Source organism: Rattus norvegicus, chromosome 1, assembly GCF_021556685.1.
Source record: "Rattus norvegicus strain SHRSP/BbbUtx chromosome 1, alternate assembly SHRSP_T2T, whole genome shotgun sequence".
NCBI classification, from domain to species: Eukaryota; Metazoa; Chordata; class Mammalia; order Rodentia; family Muridae; genus Rattus; species Rattus norvegicus.
Genome location: NC_141534.1, coordinates 20,359,477 through 20,377,500, shown reverse-complemented (window position 1 = coordinate 20,377,500; position 18,024 = coordinate 20,359,477). Strand labels below are relative to the sequence as shown.

The 18,024-nt window shown below is 41.3% G+C and overlaps 1 protein-coding gene across 1 annotated transcript in view; it reads left to right on the top strand.

The window, feature by feature from the left end:
- Samd3 (sterile alpha motif domain containing 3) overlaps positions 1 to 18,024 on the top strand; it is a 47,450-nt gene that overhangs the window by 9,125 nt on the left and 20,301 nt on the right. Inside the window, 2 exon segments of the mRNA NM_001172116.2 lie at positions 13,347 to 13,532; positions 14,434 to 14,518. Coding sequence (NP_001165587.1) covers positions 13,347 to 13,532; positions 14,434 to 14,518 — 271 coding nt within the window.

The following is an 18,024-nucleotide window of genomic DNA, read 5'->3' as shown; positions in this document are numbered from 1 at the left end:
TACCTATTTATTTGAGTTAATTTTATACCCAGCCACTTTGCTGAAGTTGTTTATCAGCTTTAGTAGTTCTCTGGTGGAACTTTTGGGATCACTTAAATAAACTATCATATCATCTGCAAATAGTGATATTTTGACTTCTTCTTTTCCGATCTGTATCCCCTTGACCTCCTTTTGTTGTCTGATTGCTCTGGCTAGAACTTCAAGAACTATATTGACTAAGTAGGGAGAGAGTGGGCAGCCTTGTCTAGTCCCTGATTTTAGTGGGATTGCTTCAAGTTTCTCTCCATTTAGTTTAATGTTAGCAACTGGTTTGCTGTATATGGCTTTTACTATGTTTAGGTATGGGCCTTGAATTCCTATTCTTTCCAGGACTTTTATCATGAAGGGGTGTTGAATTTTGTCAAATGCTTTCTCAGCATCTAATGAAATGATCATGTGGTTTTGTTCTTTCAGTTTGTTTATATAATGGATCACGTTGATGGTTTTCCGTATATTAAACCATCCCTGCATGCCTGGGATGAAGCCTACTTGGTCATGGTGGATGATTGTTTTGATGTGCTCTTGGATTCGGTTTGCCAGAATTTTATTGAGTATTTTTGCGTCGATATTCATAAGGGAAATTGGTCTGAAGTTCTCTTTCTTTGTTGGGGCTTTGTGTGGTTCAGGTATAAGAGTTATTGTGGCTTCATAGAAGGAATTCGGTAGTGCTCCATCTGTTTCAATTTTGTGGAATAGTTTGGATAATATTGGTATGAGGTCTTCTATGAAGGTCTGATAGAATTCTGCACTAAACCCGTCTGGACCTGGGCTCTTTTTGTTTGGGAGACCTTTAATGACCGCTTCTATTTCCTTAGGAGTTATGGGTTGTTTAACTGGTTTATCTGTTCCTGATTTAACTTCGGTACCTGGTATCTGTCTAGGAAATTGTCCATTTCCTGCAGATTTTCAAGTTTTGTTGAATATAGGCTTTTATAGTAAGATCTGATGATTTTTTGAATTTCCTCTGAATCTGTTGTTATGTCTCCCTTTTCATTTCTGATTTTGTTAATTTGGACATGCTCTCTGTGTCCTCTCGTTAGTCTGGCTAAGGGTTTATCTATCTTGTTGATTTTCTCAACGAACCAACTTTTGGTTCTGTTGATTCTTTCTATGGTCCTTTTTGTTTCTACTTGGTTGATTTCAGCTCTGAGTTTGATTATTTCCTGCCTTCTACTCCTCCTGGGTGTATTTGCTTCTTTTTGTTCTAGAGATTTTAGGTGTGCTGTCAAGCTGCTGACGTATGCTCTTTCCTGTTTCTTTCTGCAGGCACTCAGCGCTATGAGTTTTCCTCTTAGCACAGCTTTCATTGTGTCCCATAAGTTTGGGTATGTTGTACCTTCATTTTCATTAAATTCTAAAAAGTTTTTAATTTCTTTCTTTATTTCTTCCTTGACCAGGTTATCATTGAGTAGAGCATTGTTCAATTTCCATGTATATGTGGGCATTCTTCCCTTATTGTTATTGAAGACCAGTTTTAGGCCGTGGTGGTCCGATAGCACACATGGGATTATTTCTATCTTTCTGTACCTGTTGAGGCCCGTTTTTTGACCAATTATATGGTCAATTTTGGAGAAAGCACCATGAGGAGCTGAGAAGAAGGTATATCCTTTTCCTTTAGGATAGAATGTTCTATAAATATCTGTTAAGTCCATTTGGCTCATGACTTCTCTTAGTCTGTCTATGTCTCTGTTTAATTTCTGTTTCCATGATCTGTCCATTGATGAGAGTGGGGTGTTGAAATCTCGTACTATTATTGTGTGAGGTGCAATGTATGTTTTGAGCTTTAGTAAGGTTTCTTTTACGTATGTAGGTGCCCTTGTATTTGGGGCATAGATATTTAGGATTGAGAGTTCATCTTGGTGGATTTTTCCTTTGATGAATATGAAGTGTCCTTCCTTAACTTTTTTGATTACTTTTAGTTGAAAATTGATTTTATTTGATATTAGAATGGCTACTCCAGCTTGCTTCTTCCGACCATTTGCTTGGAAAGTTGTTTTCCAGCCTTTCACTCTGAGGTAGTGTCTGTCTTTGTCTCTGAGGTGTGTTTCCTGTAGGCAGCAGAATGCAGGGTCCTCGTTGCGTATCCAGTTTGTTAATCTACGTCTTTTTCTTGGGGAGTTGAGGCCATTGATGTTGAGAGATATTAAGGAATAGTGATTATTGCTTCCTGTTATATTCATATTTGGATGTGAGGTTATGTTTGTGTGCTTTCATTCTCTTTGTTTTGTTGCCAAGACGATTAGTTTCTTGCTTCTTCTAGGGTATAGCTTGCCTCCTTATGTTGGGCTTTACCATTTATTATCCTTTGTAGTGCTGGATTTGTAGAAAGATATTGTGTAAATTTTGTTTTGTCATGGAATATCTTGGTTTCTCCATCTATGTTAATTGAGAGTTTTGCAGGATACAGTAACCAGGTCTGGCATTTGTGTTCTCTTAGTGTCTGTATGACATCTGTCCAGGATCTTCTGGCTTTCATAGTTTCTGGCAAAAGTCTGGTGTGATTCTGATAGGTCTGCCTGTATATGTTACTTGACCTTTTTCCCTTACTGCTTTTAATATTCTTTCTTTATTTTGTGCGTTTGGTGTTTTGACTATTATGTGACGGGAGGTGTTTCTTTTCTGGTCCAATCTATTTGGAGTTCTGTAGGCTACTTGTATGCCTATGGGTATCTCTTTTTTTAGGTTAGGGAAGTTTTCTTCTATGATTTTGTTGAAGATATTTACTGGTCCTTTGAGCTGGGAGTCTTCACTCTCTTCTATACCTATTATTCTTAGGTTTGACCTTCTCATTGAGTCCTGGATTTCCTGTATGTTTTGGGCCAGTAGCTTTTTCAGCTTTACATTATCTTTGACAGTTGAGTCAATGATTTCTATGGAATCGTCTGCTCCTGAGATTCTCTCTTCCATCTCTTGTATTCTGTTGGTGAAGCTTGTATCTACAGCTCCTTGTCTCTTCTTTTGGTTTTCTATATCTAGGGTTGTTTCCATGTGTTCTTTCTTGATTGCTTCTATTTCCATTTTTAATTCCTTCAACTGTTTGATTGTGTTTTCCTGGAATTCTTTCAGGGATTTTTGTGACTCCTCTCTATGGGCTTCTACTTGTTTATTTATGATTTCCTGGAATTCTTTCAGGGATTTTTGTGATTCCTCTCTGTAGGCTTCTACTTGTTCTCTAAGGGAGTTCTTCACGTCTTTCTTGAAGTCCTCCAGCATCATGATCAAATATGATTTTGAAAGTAGATCTTGCTTCTCTGGTGTGTTTGGATATTCCATGTTTGTTTTGATGGGAGAATTGGGCTCCGATGGTGCCATGTAATCTTGGTTTCTGTTGCTTGGGTTCCTGCGCTTGCCTCTCGCCATCAGATTATCTCTAGTGTTACTTTGTTCTGCTATTTCTGACAGTGGCTAGACTGTCCTATAAGCCTGTGTGTCTGGAGTGCTGTTAGACCTGTTTTCCTGTTTTCTTTCAGCCTGTTATGGGGACAGAGTGTTCTGCTTTCGGGCATGTAGTTTTTCCTCTCTACAGGTCTTCAGCTGTTCCTGTGGGCCTGTGTCTTGTGTTCACCAGGCAGGTCACTTGCAGCAGAAAATTTGTTTTTACCTGTGGTCCCAAGGCTCAAGTTTGCTCGCGGGGTGCTGCCCACGAGCTCTCTGCGGCGGCAGCAACCAGGAAGATTTGCGCCGCCGTTTCTGGGAGCTTCAGTGCACCAGGGTTCCAGATGGTGTTTGGTGTTTTCCTCTGGAATCAGTAATGTGTGCAGAGTGCAGTCTCTTCTGGTTTCCCAGGCGTGTCTGCCTCTCTGAAGGTTTAGCTCTCCCTCCCACGGGATTTGGGTGCAGAGAACTGTTTATCCGGTCTGTTCCTTCAGGTTCCGACGCTGTCTCCCTGTCCATGCTTTTAAACAGTAGTTTTCAACCTTCCTAATGCTGCAACCCTTTAATACAGTTCCTCATGTTGTAGCGACCGGTAACCATAAAATTATTTTCATTGTTACTTCATAACTGTAATTTTGCTACAGTTATGGACTGTAATGTAAATATCTATGCTTTCCAATGGTCTTAGGTGACCTCTGTGAAAGGGTCATTGGAGAACCCAAGGCATCACCACCCACAGGTTGAGAACTGCTGCTTTAGCAGGACTATTTAGCCACTGTCCAGTGACATCCAGACCATCTATTTTCAGTTTTCTGTAAACTGTACCTTCTCTGTAATTCTTGAACTGCTTACAAAAGTAGACAATGACCTTGGTTTATTAAAGTCTATATTCCTTCCTCAGGAATAACACAGAGATAGTGACCACATCCTTTTATTTTATAAACAGAATTTTTCTTAGCCTCTGGCACCTGAAAATCCAATCAAACTTTCAAAACTGAGCTAATGAATGTGAAAGAAAAGCAATAAACTTTTGGGAGATATGATATATGTTTGAATAGCAAGAATTTGTTATTTTTAGACCTTTTGAAGTAATCGACACCAAATATGCTGATCTTTCAAACAACTTCTATGCTTATTTCTATTGACTTATCACAGGCAATAAATTGGAGGGTATTTTCCCACTGGACTTTCATGAAGCCAACTGCTTTCAAGAGGTAGGAACAGGCAAGTGTTGATTTGAGGGCTCACTTCCCTTCCACTTGCCTCCCCAAAATGATTTCTGTAACTACCTGGAATGGAAACACCACATGGTATCCATGAGGATTCAGTGGGGTTATAGCTAAGCGCCTGGCACTTGCCACCAGATCCCATGGAGACACCTGAGATTCTTGGGGATACTCCCCAGTTTTCCCCCAAAAGGACCTTGTGTTTTCCACAGAGACTATCTGGACACGAAAAGGAAAAAGTAGATCTCGAGAGGCTTCCGACTCACCTGACCTTGGTTCTGGGAAGGTCTGTGGTTGTAGTTAAATAAGATATGTGTTCCAGGGGATTGAACACCACGGTGCTCTGATGCAGAGGACTTCTTGTGGGTGACAGGTGTTTGATTCTGTGCTTGTTACTCAGTGGTTTAAATGCCTTTCTAGATGCATGGACCATTGGAGGATATCGGCATCATGTGCTAGTGATGTTCTGGGAATGGTTTCTTCTGAGGAGTGAAGTTCTTTTTTAATCTACCCCAACTGTTGGTTTCTCTTGCAGTGCCCAATAAGGCTGGGGATTGGATAAACTGGGGTTTCCTACATGTTGCTTTAAAGACTTTCCACTCTAACTTTAGAGACTCGAGCAAAGGCTCTGCTTCTGCCTTGGGGCATAATTAAAAGTTAGTCATGGTTTCATGCATATTTAGGGATTGTTTTAATGACTTTTCTCGTGGTCTGGCTACTGCTGTGAGATGGAGTAGAATGAGCTTCTGTCTCTACGCTGCCAAGAAAATATCAATGGACCCTCATGGGTATTTCAGACAAGAGACAGCCACACAGCTGTGTGTGCATTCTCCCCCAGATTGTAATAAGAGCAAGATCAATAGAGCATTGCAACCTGATTAGAGTTCTTTAGTACAGGTTCTGATCAGATGTGCAATGCTGGTGGATGAAACCAGGGCCTCACACATGCTATGAGAACACTACCATTGTGCCATGTCTCAGTCTCGTTATTAGCCTTCTCAGTTCCTGTATGCTTCTGTCCTTTGCTCTGCAGGCCAAGACCTATGGGAGGTGAGTACCAGAGACCAGACATCTCTTTGTAGTGGCAACAAATGTTCACTATTTAAGGGAAAAAGGACTTTATTCACTTTCTGTGGTTTTTTTCTTCATTTGGTCAAATCTGTGTGACTAGACTAGCAAACTGAAAAGGCTTGCAGGAGACCTTGTCTTGAGGGTAGGTCTCGAGACCCTCCACCATACCTAGTGGTTCACACACAGTTCCACAAGGCAGATGACCTGAGAGAGGGGTAAATGTAGGTATTATATTAGCATGGTAACCCTGAGATGGCAGTGTTGGTAAGTCTGGGTACCAGGGACAAGCAAATAATTAAAAGCTTAGTTTTGAAGCCTGGCTTTGTCATTTCACAACTGAGTGAGATGTTCTCCAGAATAAGTGGGCCTGTACATGTCTGTAAAATGGTAAATAGTATGTTATATGAAAAAAATTCTTAGGACCTGGCACACAGTTGGCATTCATAAGTTTCAAGTATCATTTGTATTAACTAGCAAGCAGTGGGTCTGATAAGATTCAAAAGATTCTGGTCTCAGCTCTCCCAGGCTGTAGTCCCAGGTAGAAGAGCAAGATTCTACCAGGATGCTTGGGTAGCCAGGACTCCTGGGACCCAGGATCTAGAACAGAAGAGGCATCTTACATCGGAAGGTCTGAGAGTTGTGATAGAAACAGGACAAGGAGTCCTGTGGGCCAAAGAGAGGAAGAGAGAAGCTTCTAGACTTTATAGACAGATCTTGATAACATTGCAAGGGCATCAGAGAGCACTCAGGTGGTACACTGCCATATCTAGCTAATGAATTTCAGGTCAGTGGGACAACAGAATCTCTGAATGGATCCATAGGCTCTCGTACCCAAAGATCTTTGTTTGAGGCCTATCCCAGACCTATTACCAGGGAGTAGGGATCTAGTGTTCCATGGTGAGAAACTTCCAGTGTAAAAATCATATAACAATGACTTTGAGGGAGCCTGAAGATAAACCTATAATTCTTTGTCGAATATCTGCTGTTTCCATAAAATAGAAAACACTTAAGACTGCTGACCTAAGTTAGGATTAAACCGTCAGTCATCCCTCCAATGTTTTTCCGAATGCTTGTTGCATGCCAGCTATTGTTGGAAGCATTAAAGAAGCAGTAGGAAGTGACGTCTGCTTCAGTGACTTCATATCCTGCTGGGCCTCGTAGTAAGCTACAGGCTAACAGGAGCCACACAGAGAGGCCCTGCTCCAACTCCATTTCGAAACTAAGAATAAATAAATTGACAAATAGACAAATGGTAGCTAATTCGTAGCCAATGTGAATAACTACAGCCTGAGCGTAAATCCAGGTTACTCTGGGTGACAATGCCTGCTGCGGAAGATGTTATGGAAATTTTAATAACAGAACAAAGAAAAACAGCTAGGTGGGCTATAGCAGAGCAAGATAATCTCATCTGTAGGCTCTAGGTGTCATGACAGTCTTGTCTTCAGGGCTGTTGGAAGCCAGTGGTCTGCTAAGTTTAATAATACATTCCAAAGCTCTTACTTAATAGTCACAAAGGTGTTGAGGCAGAAGGAGAAGTTTATAACAAATGACTGAAGGAGACTTATCTAAGAAAGGTGGGCTCCAGGTCTGCAATACTCAGTCTCAACCCATAACCACGAAGTTCTAGTCACTTAGTGGTCTAGTCCTTGTGGTTTTCAACAGGCATGAAGGCTCTTCAAAGAAAATGAAATTTCGAATCAGAGAGACTATGGGATCCAGACATTCTGTTCAGTCCCTGGGGAGCATGAACTTTGACTCCCTTCCCATCTGGGAAGCAGTATTTGTGCTGCCTCTGGTGCTGGTGACACTTCTTGTCATGGACATTCATTGAATTACTAGTCAATGGCTCCCTTGCCGAGTGTAGACTGCTCTAATATAGTAGAAACATGCTTTTTGAAAGATGTGTATTTTGTGTATTTAGCCTCAAGTTTGTATAAGACTATCAGTACTGGCAGGGTTTTGATTTTGGTTTTGTTTGCTTGTTTTGAAGCAGGGCCTCATGTAGCCCAGGCTAATCTCAAACTTGCTCTGCAGGGAAGGATACCCTTAATCCCTCTACCTTTGTCTCCCAATTTCTGAGCTTACAGGTTTGCAAAATCCTGCCCAGCTTCTATATCATTTTATGACATTTCTTTCCTTCGCAGATTCCTAAATCTTTCTGGGGCATTGCTATCCCAAACCATTCCACTCAGTGACAGCAGCATGTTACGGCAGCCCCTGGCCACAAAGACCTGGCTTTGAACCTAGTGGTTCACCTGCACACAGGGAAAAGGATGTTAAATATGTACAATTGCTTTACTTTCATTCTTACATTTGAGCCAATAATGAGGAGAGAGACAGAGGTCTCTCCTTTTCCACAGCAATATTTATAGAAAGAATGGGATCACACACACACACACACACACACACACACACACACACACACACACACATACACACACACACACACACACACACACACAGGATTTAGCTTAGTTGTGAGTCCCTGTGAAATGAACTGGGAGGTCACAAAAATCACAATTTTTACTTTTCAGACTCTTGTTACAACTTCTTACAACCCAGGGGCCTGGCCTTCAGTGATGGGGGCTTTCTTGGCTCTCAGGGCAATATTCCCTGTGGAGCTAGAAAAGCAAAGCATGATTTTAAAAACCCTAATTTGCAAGGAGTTCTGTTACACAATGCACAATACACAATCAAGATAGGAAAGAAGAATTGCAAGTACACTGGGTTGGTTCTAGAGCAGGCAGAGTTGTTAGTTGAGCTGAAGAAGCACACAGTAGGGCTACCAGAGTGGAGATGAGCATCTACCTGAGGAAAGGGTTAAACTAAGCTCAGAAGAGTGAGTGGGAGTTATTGCTAAATAGACAAATTAGCATCTCTTCCCTTCACCCTAGAGTGAGGCATTCCAGGTTTTTTTTTTTTAAATAAGGTTCATACCTTGCTATTTTGAAAGCAGATCTCTGCTGATAGATACTTGAAGTTATACGATCCAGGCCCAGATTAATGTGGGAGCATAAACCACGAGAAGTAGATGATACAAGAGATACAATGTAGGAGATTTTCATGACAGCTGAAGATGAGAGATGAAAGATGTCAAGGCTCTACTTTCTAAGAGGAAGGCATATGGCAAAAGCAACAAGAAAATCAGAGGTTGAGTTAGCCACAGCAGTTATCACAGACTGAGGTGCTTACATAACACACATTCATTCTGATTTTAGGGTCTCAGATTTAAGTTCATAGTGGTGACCAGTTCATTCTCTGATAAGAACCAATTCATACCCTATGGATGGCCACTGTACTAGCTAGTTTCATGTCAACTTGACACAAGCTGTAGTCATGTGGGAGGAGGGAGCCTCCATTGAGAAAATGCCTCCAGAAGATCAGGCTGTATGTAGACAAGCCTGGAGAGCACTTTTAAAATCAGTGATTGGTGTTGAAGAGCCTAGTTCATTTCAGATAACGTTACCTTCAGCTGATGAATCTGGATTCTACTAGGGAACAGGCTGAGCAAGCCATGAGGAGCAAGCCAGTAAGCAGCACCCCTCCATGGTCAAGCACCCCTGCATCAATTCCTGCCTCCAGATTACTGCCCTGTTTGAGTTCCTGCCCTGGCTTTTCTCCATGGACTGATTCTATACATGTCAGCCAAATAAAACCCTTGGCTCTCCAAGCTGCTTTTGGTTATAGCTTCATCACAGCAATGATAACCTTATCTAAGAGATCCACCTTCTCTCTACTTCCTGAGAAAGAAGATGTACTTCTAGAGTCTCTTCATAAAAGAATAATTCATCTCACTCAACCTCTTGGACCTCACATAGCTCAATATACTTGCACAGAACCTGACCCCAAACACAGTCATGTCACATAAAGGTTTGGGGTTCAGTATATGAAATCTGGGGAGAAGGAAATTCTATGATCAGAGCCCAGATTAATGTGGGCTTTAATCTAAGACAAGAGTCTGGTTCTTTTTTTTTTTTAAGATGATAAATTATTTCAAATGTGTGGAATGAGAGGTGAAATTCTTGACAATATGAGGTAGAACATAGAAAAGAGAATATTGGGGACGGACAAACGCTCAGCAGTTAACAGCACTTGCTGCTGTTCCAGAGGACCCCTGTCAGCTGCCCAGTTCCTCCACTGAGCACTTCACAATTTGTAATTCCAGCTCTAGAGAATCTGAAAGCTCTTGGGAATCCATACACACATGGGGCATGGATACACATATACACATAAATAAAAATAAATCGTCAAAAAGGGAGACTTGGTGACAGGAACGTTCTCGAAACCAGGACTGAGAGGAGGTGAATCGAGTTTGAAGAAAGGCATTTCGAGGCTGCCTGGAGGCACTGCTTGGAGTTTAAGTGGGGAACTGGATCAAACTTTTCCCATGCACTTTTCTCATTCTTTTAACAAAAACATCATACATCAACCTTGCTAAGGGATGTGTCTGCCCTCCTCAAAGAGTCCTTGTCGGGACGTAACAGCTAGGTGTCTTCTACTCTCTAGGACGTTTTCTGTGAAGGTTTTTCCCAACAGGCTGATACTCCATTGAGCCTGTTCTTCACAGAAATAGCATCGCTACCCGACGTGACCCCACTAACTACAGTACGTACTCTGCTCTTGGGAAGAGGTGAATGATTTTCCATTCTTCTTACACTTAGACAAAGTTAGAAAAGCCAATGAGCCTTTTTTAAAAAAAGATATGTATTTATTATATGTGAGTACACTGTAGCTGTCCTTAGACACATCAAAAAAAAAAAAAAAAGCATCAGATCTCATTACAGATGGTTGTGAGCCACCATGTGGTTGCTGGGATTTGAACTCAGGACCTCTGGGTGAACAGTCAGTGCTCCTAAACATTAAGCCATCTCTCCAGCCCGCCAATGAGCCTTTTATGAGAACTCTTATCCCATCACTTAAAAAAAATTAATGCAAATTTAAAAATACAATGTTTCAGTTGGGCAGGCGAAATAACCAATAAGAACTAGGGATGGCGGTTAGGTCAATCTGCTAGACTCAATAGTTCCACAGTGTGTAAATATTCTATGTGCATACCACTATATCACTTTGATCTTAAAAGTATATACTGCGATTATTATTTGTCAGTATCCGAAGTAAATTTAAAACTGTAATAATGATACCATCCTTTGTCAAATTGCTGGCTTTATTGTAAATTTTATTATGGACATATATTTTTAAGCTGTATGAACTGAGTAGTGTTAGTAAGCAGTATGCTCTCAGACTGGGGGTCACATTAAGGTATTTTAAATGGCTTGGGGGGTATTTTATACCCAGGATAGAAAACTGAGCTATTGGTTTGGTGAGAAGCTTGTCAGAAAGTCCAAAGTTGGGAGTCAGAAGAGAAATATTAGTGTCCTTTACTGGGAGTCAGTTCGACTCCTATACCTAGTCTAGGACAACCTGCGGGTGCTATGCCAAACTCTAGCTTGGTATAAGTACTGGGAATAATTTTAACATCACAGCACAGATCTTTTTAATACAATGCAAATATAATTTTATAGATGGGAAATAGCTTAGCTACAGTTATCTGCTTCCCATTATGAATATATTTAAGTTTTGAGCACCCCCTTTCTTTCATAATATTCATCTTATCTTGTATTCGTTTGCATTGCCTAGATTATATTCACACCAATAATGTGTCTCTTGAATGGAAAGAAAAGAAAATTTTTGGTGCCTTTGATTTACCCTAATCTGTCTAGTTGGAACACGAGGGACTATTTTCTTGAGTGGATCCTGTATGGATCCATGTGGTTTCTGGGAATTGAACTCAGGACCGCTGGAATAGCAGCCAGTGCTCTTAACTGCTGAGCCATCTCTCCAGCCCTACATTCTGAATATTTGCTAGAATAATGAGGACAAGGGAACAAGAAATATATAGAAAAAAAAAAAAACCTGGTGCTACAAAATTTGTACTAAGTTCTATTTGATACCGTTGGAATATTGAAGTAATTGTTGATGGAATGAAATGAGTGAGGGTGACAGCAATATTAGAAGGTCACGGGAGTTTGTATCTGTGTTTGTTACTAACAATTTACTGGAGAGAGCTGTGGATGTGGAGCTGCATGGAAGCCTCCTTACCTCACCGCCCTTCTAAGACAGTGGGGGCAGCATAAGGATTGGTCTTCAACTCTTGTCTGTACACCCTCTATCCCTGTGTCTGTATGTAAGAGACAATGAATGTGGCCATGGAAGAATCAATGTCCTGGGAAGAGAGAGGGGTAGTATAAGGGCAGCTGGCAAGGGAAACTTCCCATACATGTTGGCAGAGTGGGTGAGTGCAATGAGAGAGAAACACACTGAGAAATAATTTGAGCGGAATTGATGTCTGAAAGTTGCCTGTTGCTATATTGAGTCCAGTATGAAATTACTGGTATGCTTACTGTAGCCAGAACATTTTTCTCCATGGGTACAGAGAATGCCACAGGGAGGAGATGGGAGGGAGCTTACCATAAAAAGAGACAAAAAAAGCTTTCCCCTGCTTCCCCCATCCCTACCTTCTATACACATGCAGTCTGGTAAAGCGTGGCTTACAATGCTAAAAGAAGCTTGGCTTCTGAAAGTGACTTTGAGTTTTGTTTGAGCGACTAAATTCAACCATACCCAGAGAACTAACCTACTAGTTAGTAGAATTAACCTACAGAGACTAGCATAAGAATCTCTCTGTTAGGGGGAGGGGGTATGGGATGGAGGTTGACGAAGGGAAAACTGAGAAGGAGGATAACATTTGAAATGTAAATAAGTAAGATAACCAATAAAAGAGAAAAAAGAATGTCTCTGCTGTCCTGTACTCTCCTTGCCACTGTCCCTCACCTCCACCCATTTAATCCTGTTTGTGACCTAGGTTGACAGCTGCTGACTGCCTTTGATTAGTGGTAGTTTCCAAATGATATGTTGGAGCCTTCTCTGCATTTGCATACGTAAGAATCAACCTCTGATTTAAGGTCTCAGTGTGGTTCTGAAGCTCGGTTTTATAAACAGTCTTATCGATGCTTAACTCACATGGCATTAAAAATCCACCAAATTTAAGGGTACAGCCAGCTAATTTTAGTAAATGTTTAGCAGATTTTAATCAGCCACTATCACATTCCATTTGGCTGCCCGCAGCCTTTCCCAGAAAATGACTGATGTAACATTATAGCTTCCTGTCCTCTTGTGTAATATCCTCCTATGGAGTAAATACCCCAAATTTTATTTTAGCGTAGAGACCAGCTTTCCCACACTGAAATAGCCAAGGACCGACTGAATCAGGTGCATCGTGTATTTTGCTCCAAATAGCAGCAGCGTAGATGAGATTTTTCTTAACTAGGAACTAAGACTAAAGTACTTGGCTTCACTTGCTCGGCAGAATTGCAGTTTATCTCTCTGTCTGTCAAGTATTTCGTTCAATTTCTAGCTACGCATTACAACTTGGCTCTTCAAGATATATGGAGTAATATTCTCCAACATCAGGCTTAATTTTAAAAACCTATGTGATTATGACATTTCTTCTAGGATGAGAAGTATTTACATGGTCTAGGTAGGCGTTAGAGAAGTGGTTTAAGCAGAGCACGGGGAAATAATGTATTACATGTAGATTTGAAACAGAATTTCACTCTTTGTGTTTTTATTCCACAGAAGAAATGTGAAACATGTTCTAGCAAGGCATAAAGCATTGCACTGGACCAAGTCCTACGTCTTACCGGAGTTCCCCTATGATGTCAAGTGCGTGCTGGCAGAGCAGAAGCGCCCTGACCACAGCATGCGGATAAGGATCATTGAGTTTCTCCAGGCAGACATGACTAAGTACCTGGAAGGCTCACTGTGAGTAACAGTGAGGAGGGAGCTGTGCTCAACAAACAGTAGAATTTGTTGGGAACCAAGTTTCCTTGACTTATGGGAGACATAGCGAATGGAAGTTCAGTATGTGCAGATTTAGGAGAGGGACTGGGGTTATTGTCTCAGTTGGTTAAATATTTGCTGCATAGCCCCAAAACCCATATTCAGACATGACTGTACATGCTTGTAAATATTGCTCTGGGAGGAATAGACATGTAGCTGCCTGGTACTCACTGGCCAGCCAGCCTTGTCTAACTTGGCCCAAGACCCAGTGAGAGACCCTGTCTCAACAAACAAGGTGGACCATGCAGGGGAGCAATGTTAACTTAAGGCCTCTATATCTGCATATAGAAACACACACATAAATACAGCCTCTGTGCACACACATGCCCCCACACATATACACACACAGGAGAGAGAATGCACACTAACACATACACAGTCACAACACACTCTAACACACATAAATACACATCATACATACACACACTAACACACATACACCACACATACACACAAACACACAGACACACAGACACACACCACACACACACATGGGAGAGAGAATGCACACTAACATATACATAGACATAACATCACAACATACACTAACACACATACACCCACACACACACACACACATGCACACATACACCCTCCACACACACAGGGAGAGAGAACACACACTAACACATAACACATACAGACAAATACACATACATACATACACACACACTCCACACATACACACACATCACACACATTACACAGACACACATGGAGAGAGAGTCAGGGACACTATGGTAAGAGAAAGCTTAGAAACCTGTGTGTGCTTTAACTGGGGGCTGCTGGAAATGAACTCCGTCTTATCTGTTGCGGTAAATAGGTACCCCACCACCCAGCAGTACAACGATGTGGTCAATGCTCTGCTGCAGGCTCACCCTTTCCTGGATGAGGACGGCTGTGGCTTTGTAAGTGACTATGTGGGCCCACCATCCCGTTCATCTCAATCCATTTGAGATAAGAGTTTTCCATTTTCCTCTCTGACTCTAATATCTTCATTTTCTTAATTTTTCTTTTATCTTTAAGGTTATAATTATATCATTTATTCCTTCCTTCCCTCAAAACCTTTTCATATACTCCTTAAACTTTCAGATTCATGGCCTCGTTTTTATTGTTCCACATTCATATTTATATATGAATATATGTTCCTAAATATGACTGCTCAGTCTGTCCACTGCTCTCATGTATATGCTTTGGTGGCTGTCCACTTGGTATTGAATAACCAACTGCTGGTCTTTTTCCTGGGAAAGATGATTTCTCCCACTCACAGAATTTCTTAGCTTATAAAGAACTACACAAAGCTTAGTTCTTTGTGTAGAATTGAATCTGTTTCTCTCTCTCTCTCTCTCTCTCTCTCTCTCTCTCTCTCTCTCTCTCTCTGTGTGTGTGTTTATGTATCTGTATCTCTCTGACTGTCCTTCTGTCCATCTGTTTGTCTCTGTCTCTGTGTCTCTGTCTCTGTGTCTATGTCTCTGTGTCTCTCTGCCTGTCTGTCTGTCTGTCCATCTGTCTGTCTGTCTCCGTCTCTCTCTCTCTCTCTCTCTCTCTCTCTCTCTCTCTCTCTCTCTCTCTCTCTCTCAGCTTCCACATGCACCTTCCTTTTTTTGTTCTTAGCACTCTCTTCTCTCTTGCCTTCGGCTGTGAGTTGCCATCTTTCTGTCCCTCTCCTAAAGCCATCTGAGAGCTCCTGTGTGACTGAAAGTGCCCAGAAGGAGAACACGGCTGCATCAGAGTGGTAGATGATGGATAGTTATTTGCTTTCTGATCTAATCATAGGAAAATTTTCTTGAAGCTCTTGAAGGCCTTGTCCTCCTCCTCCTCCTCCTCTTCCTCCTCCTCCTCTTCCTCCTCCTCCTCCTCCTCCTCTCTCTTCCTCCTCCTCTTTCTCTTCCTCCATTTCATGCTGTTTGGATTAGGTAGACTGTAAAGATGCTCTACAAAACAGTTTCCTGGTGTTTCTCCTTCAGGAGCCCCAGAGATTCTGAGTTAAATAATGTGAAGACAGATCCTGACACCAAGGCTTTCAAAAGGTTCCAGAGTCTGTAATGGAGAGCAGGGGATGACCCTTGCTCAAGCATGGGCATACAACAGACATTAGCATTTGTCAGGCTGGGACAGGAGGACCAAGAGCCTGGTGCCGTGTCAGGCAAAACAAGAGGGACATCTTCATGTGTTCCTTGTAACAAAGGAAATGGGCCAATGTTATTACACTATGCACTTAAAAAGCACTAAAATTGTAACAAAGAGTTGAATGTTCATGACAGGAAAGTATGATGTAAGAAACAACCATGAGAAACTGTAGTTCTGTGGACCTGAAGATATATTGCTACTCCTGTCTTTACTGCCAAACCCACTTTGGTAAATGTGGTTAACATGATACAGATCCGGTATCTCACTATCTCAACTATATACAGGCAAGGAGCTTCCCCCTCCCCCATCATTCTCTCCTTTTTTTCCTCTTCTTTCCTCTTCCCTTTCTATCTATCACTTTCCCATTTCCAGGTAAAGGCTTAATATAGATAAACAAGATCGGAAGATTTGGAATGACAGAAGGCCTTAATGTCTCTCGTTTACCTCCCCCCTAGCCCCCCCCCCAAACTCAGAAAAGATGTGGCATCACATATCTGGAAACAACAACTACTCTTGCTCACTAAGGATGCCACCATATTTTAAAAAATTGTGTTTCTGAATGTACAGTGTGCTATAAAATGACCCAATTTTTCCCTTACTAAAACTAAAATAGTGTAACCAAGAAACAACAAAAATCTAGGGTTCTGATATCTCCAGTCATAGCATCATGGGTAATAAATACTGACCCTCAGTGCTTCTTCTATATCAAGATACAATATAACATTGGCCTTCTGATCAGAGCCCTGGTGTACAGCATTTCAGGCAGGTCTCTATCTCTGTAAACCCCACATCCTCAGTTTCAGCCTCTGACACTGTGCTGTGTAGTCAGGAGCGAGGTGGTGCGTTTGTAGTGAACGTGAACAGATTGCTTTCGTGTCATCGTTCCCCATGTGAGATGAGTCTTACCTGACACATTGTTTCATATATTCCAGGGAGCATAAAGATACTTGAAAATAAATAAAGGAGAGTCTTTCCAGTGAGTCTTACACATATAAGCAAATTAACAGCTGTGTTTTTAAATTCTATTCTCTGTTTCTCTACCTGTCTCTCTTCCTCTGTCTGTGTCTCTTCCTCTGTCTGTCTCTCTCTTTGTCTCTTTGTCTCTTTCTCTCTGTGCACTCCTCCCTCCCCCTCCATCGTGTAGGTCCTGAAAATCAAATTCAGGTCATCAGACTTAGCTACTCGTTCCTTCACTTGCTAAGCCATCCAATTACATTTGGAACTACATCTATGGTTATTGGAGTGAGATTCCTTACAAAGTAATGACTAACGGCCCTGTGTGCTTCCGTGGACTCTTGCAAGCATTTAATCTACACATTTTCCCAGATACTATGTAAATATAATAGAGACGTGGAAAATAGCTTAGCAGTTGTAGCCTCGTTTGCACACCTAAGGATATGTGGAGGAGGCTGGTGCATAAATAGATATTTACCCAAACTCTCACCACATCTTTATATAAAGTTATGCTCATGAGAATTGCATGATGTAGAAAATGTCCAAGAACCGTGAGAGAGCAGCCTGTGGGGTGTGTGTGTGTGTGTGTGTGTGTGTGTGTGTGTGTGAAAGAGAATGAAGAAGAAAAGGAGTAGAAGAGAGATTTGGTTACTTTTAAAGCTGTTTTTTTTTAAACTGTCTTGAAATTTTTCAGATTTACACAGTGATTTATGTAGGTATTCAAGACCAAGATTTTTCTTCACACAGTTACATTTGGTGCTAGATAACTTCTAGTTCTCTGTGGCTCGAATCCTCATGAGCATCATGGGACAGTGAGCAGGACCCTTGGAGCCCACTAGGTGTGTGTGGCTTCCTGTCCACGCTACCTATAGCAAATGTCTTCAAATATCATGAATTTGGGGAGGAGAAGCAAGGAGCATTCACATACTATTTCAGGTTCATTGGCTGATAAGATTTTGCGGTATTTATCTTCTTCCTGCATGTTGTTTGTGGTACATGATTAGAAACAAGTTTAGAAACAAGTTACTCTAAACTTCTTTTTGCTGTTGTTATTGCTTTCATGGTTAATTTCACCATGTTGAGAACTGAATGCAGAGCCTTGTACACTTTAGGTAGGTTCACTACCGCAGAACCTTACCTTTAGCAAAGACCTTAACATGACAGTTTCCTCTATAGCAAAATTACTATTTTTATGCCCATGAAAATTAATAATAGTTCGCATAGTGTCCCATACACTCCATATTATGCATGGTATTTGATTCTTCTGTTTCTGGATTTTTTTTTCTTTCTTTCTAATTTTAGTCTCTTTGTCTCTTTTGCTTTGTTTTGT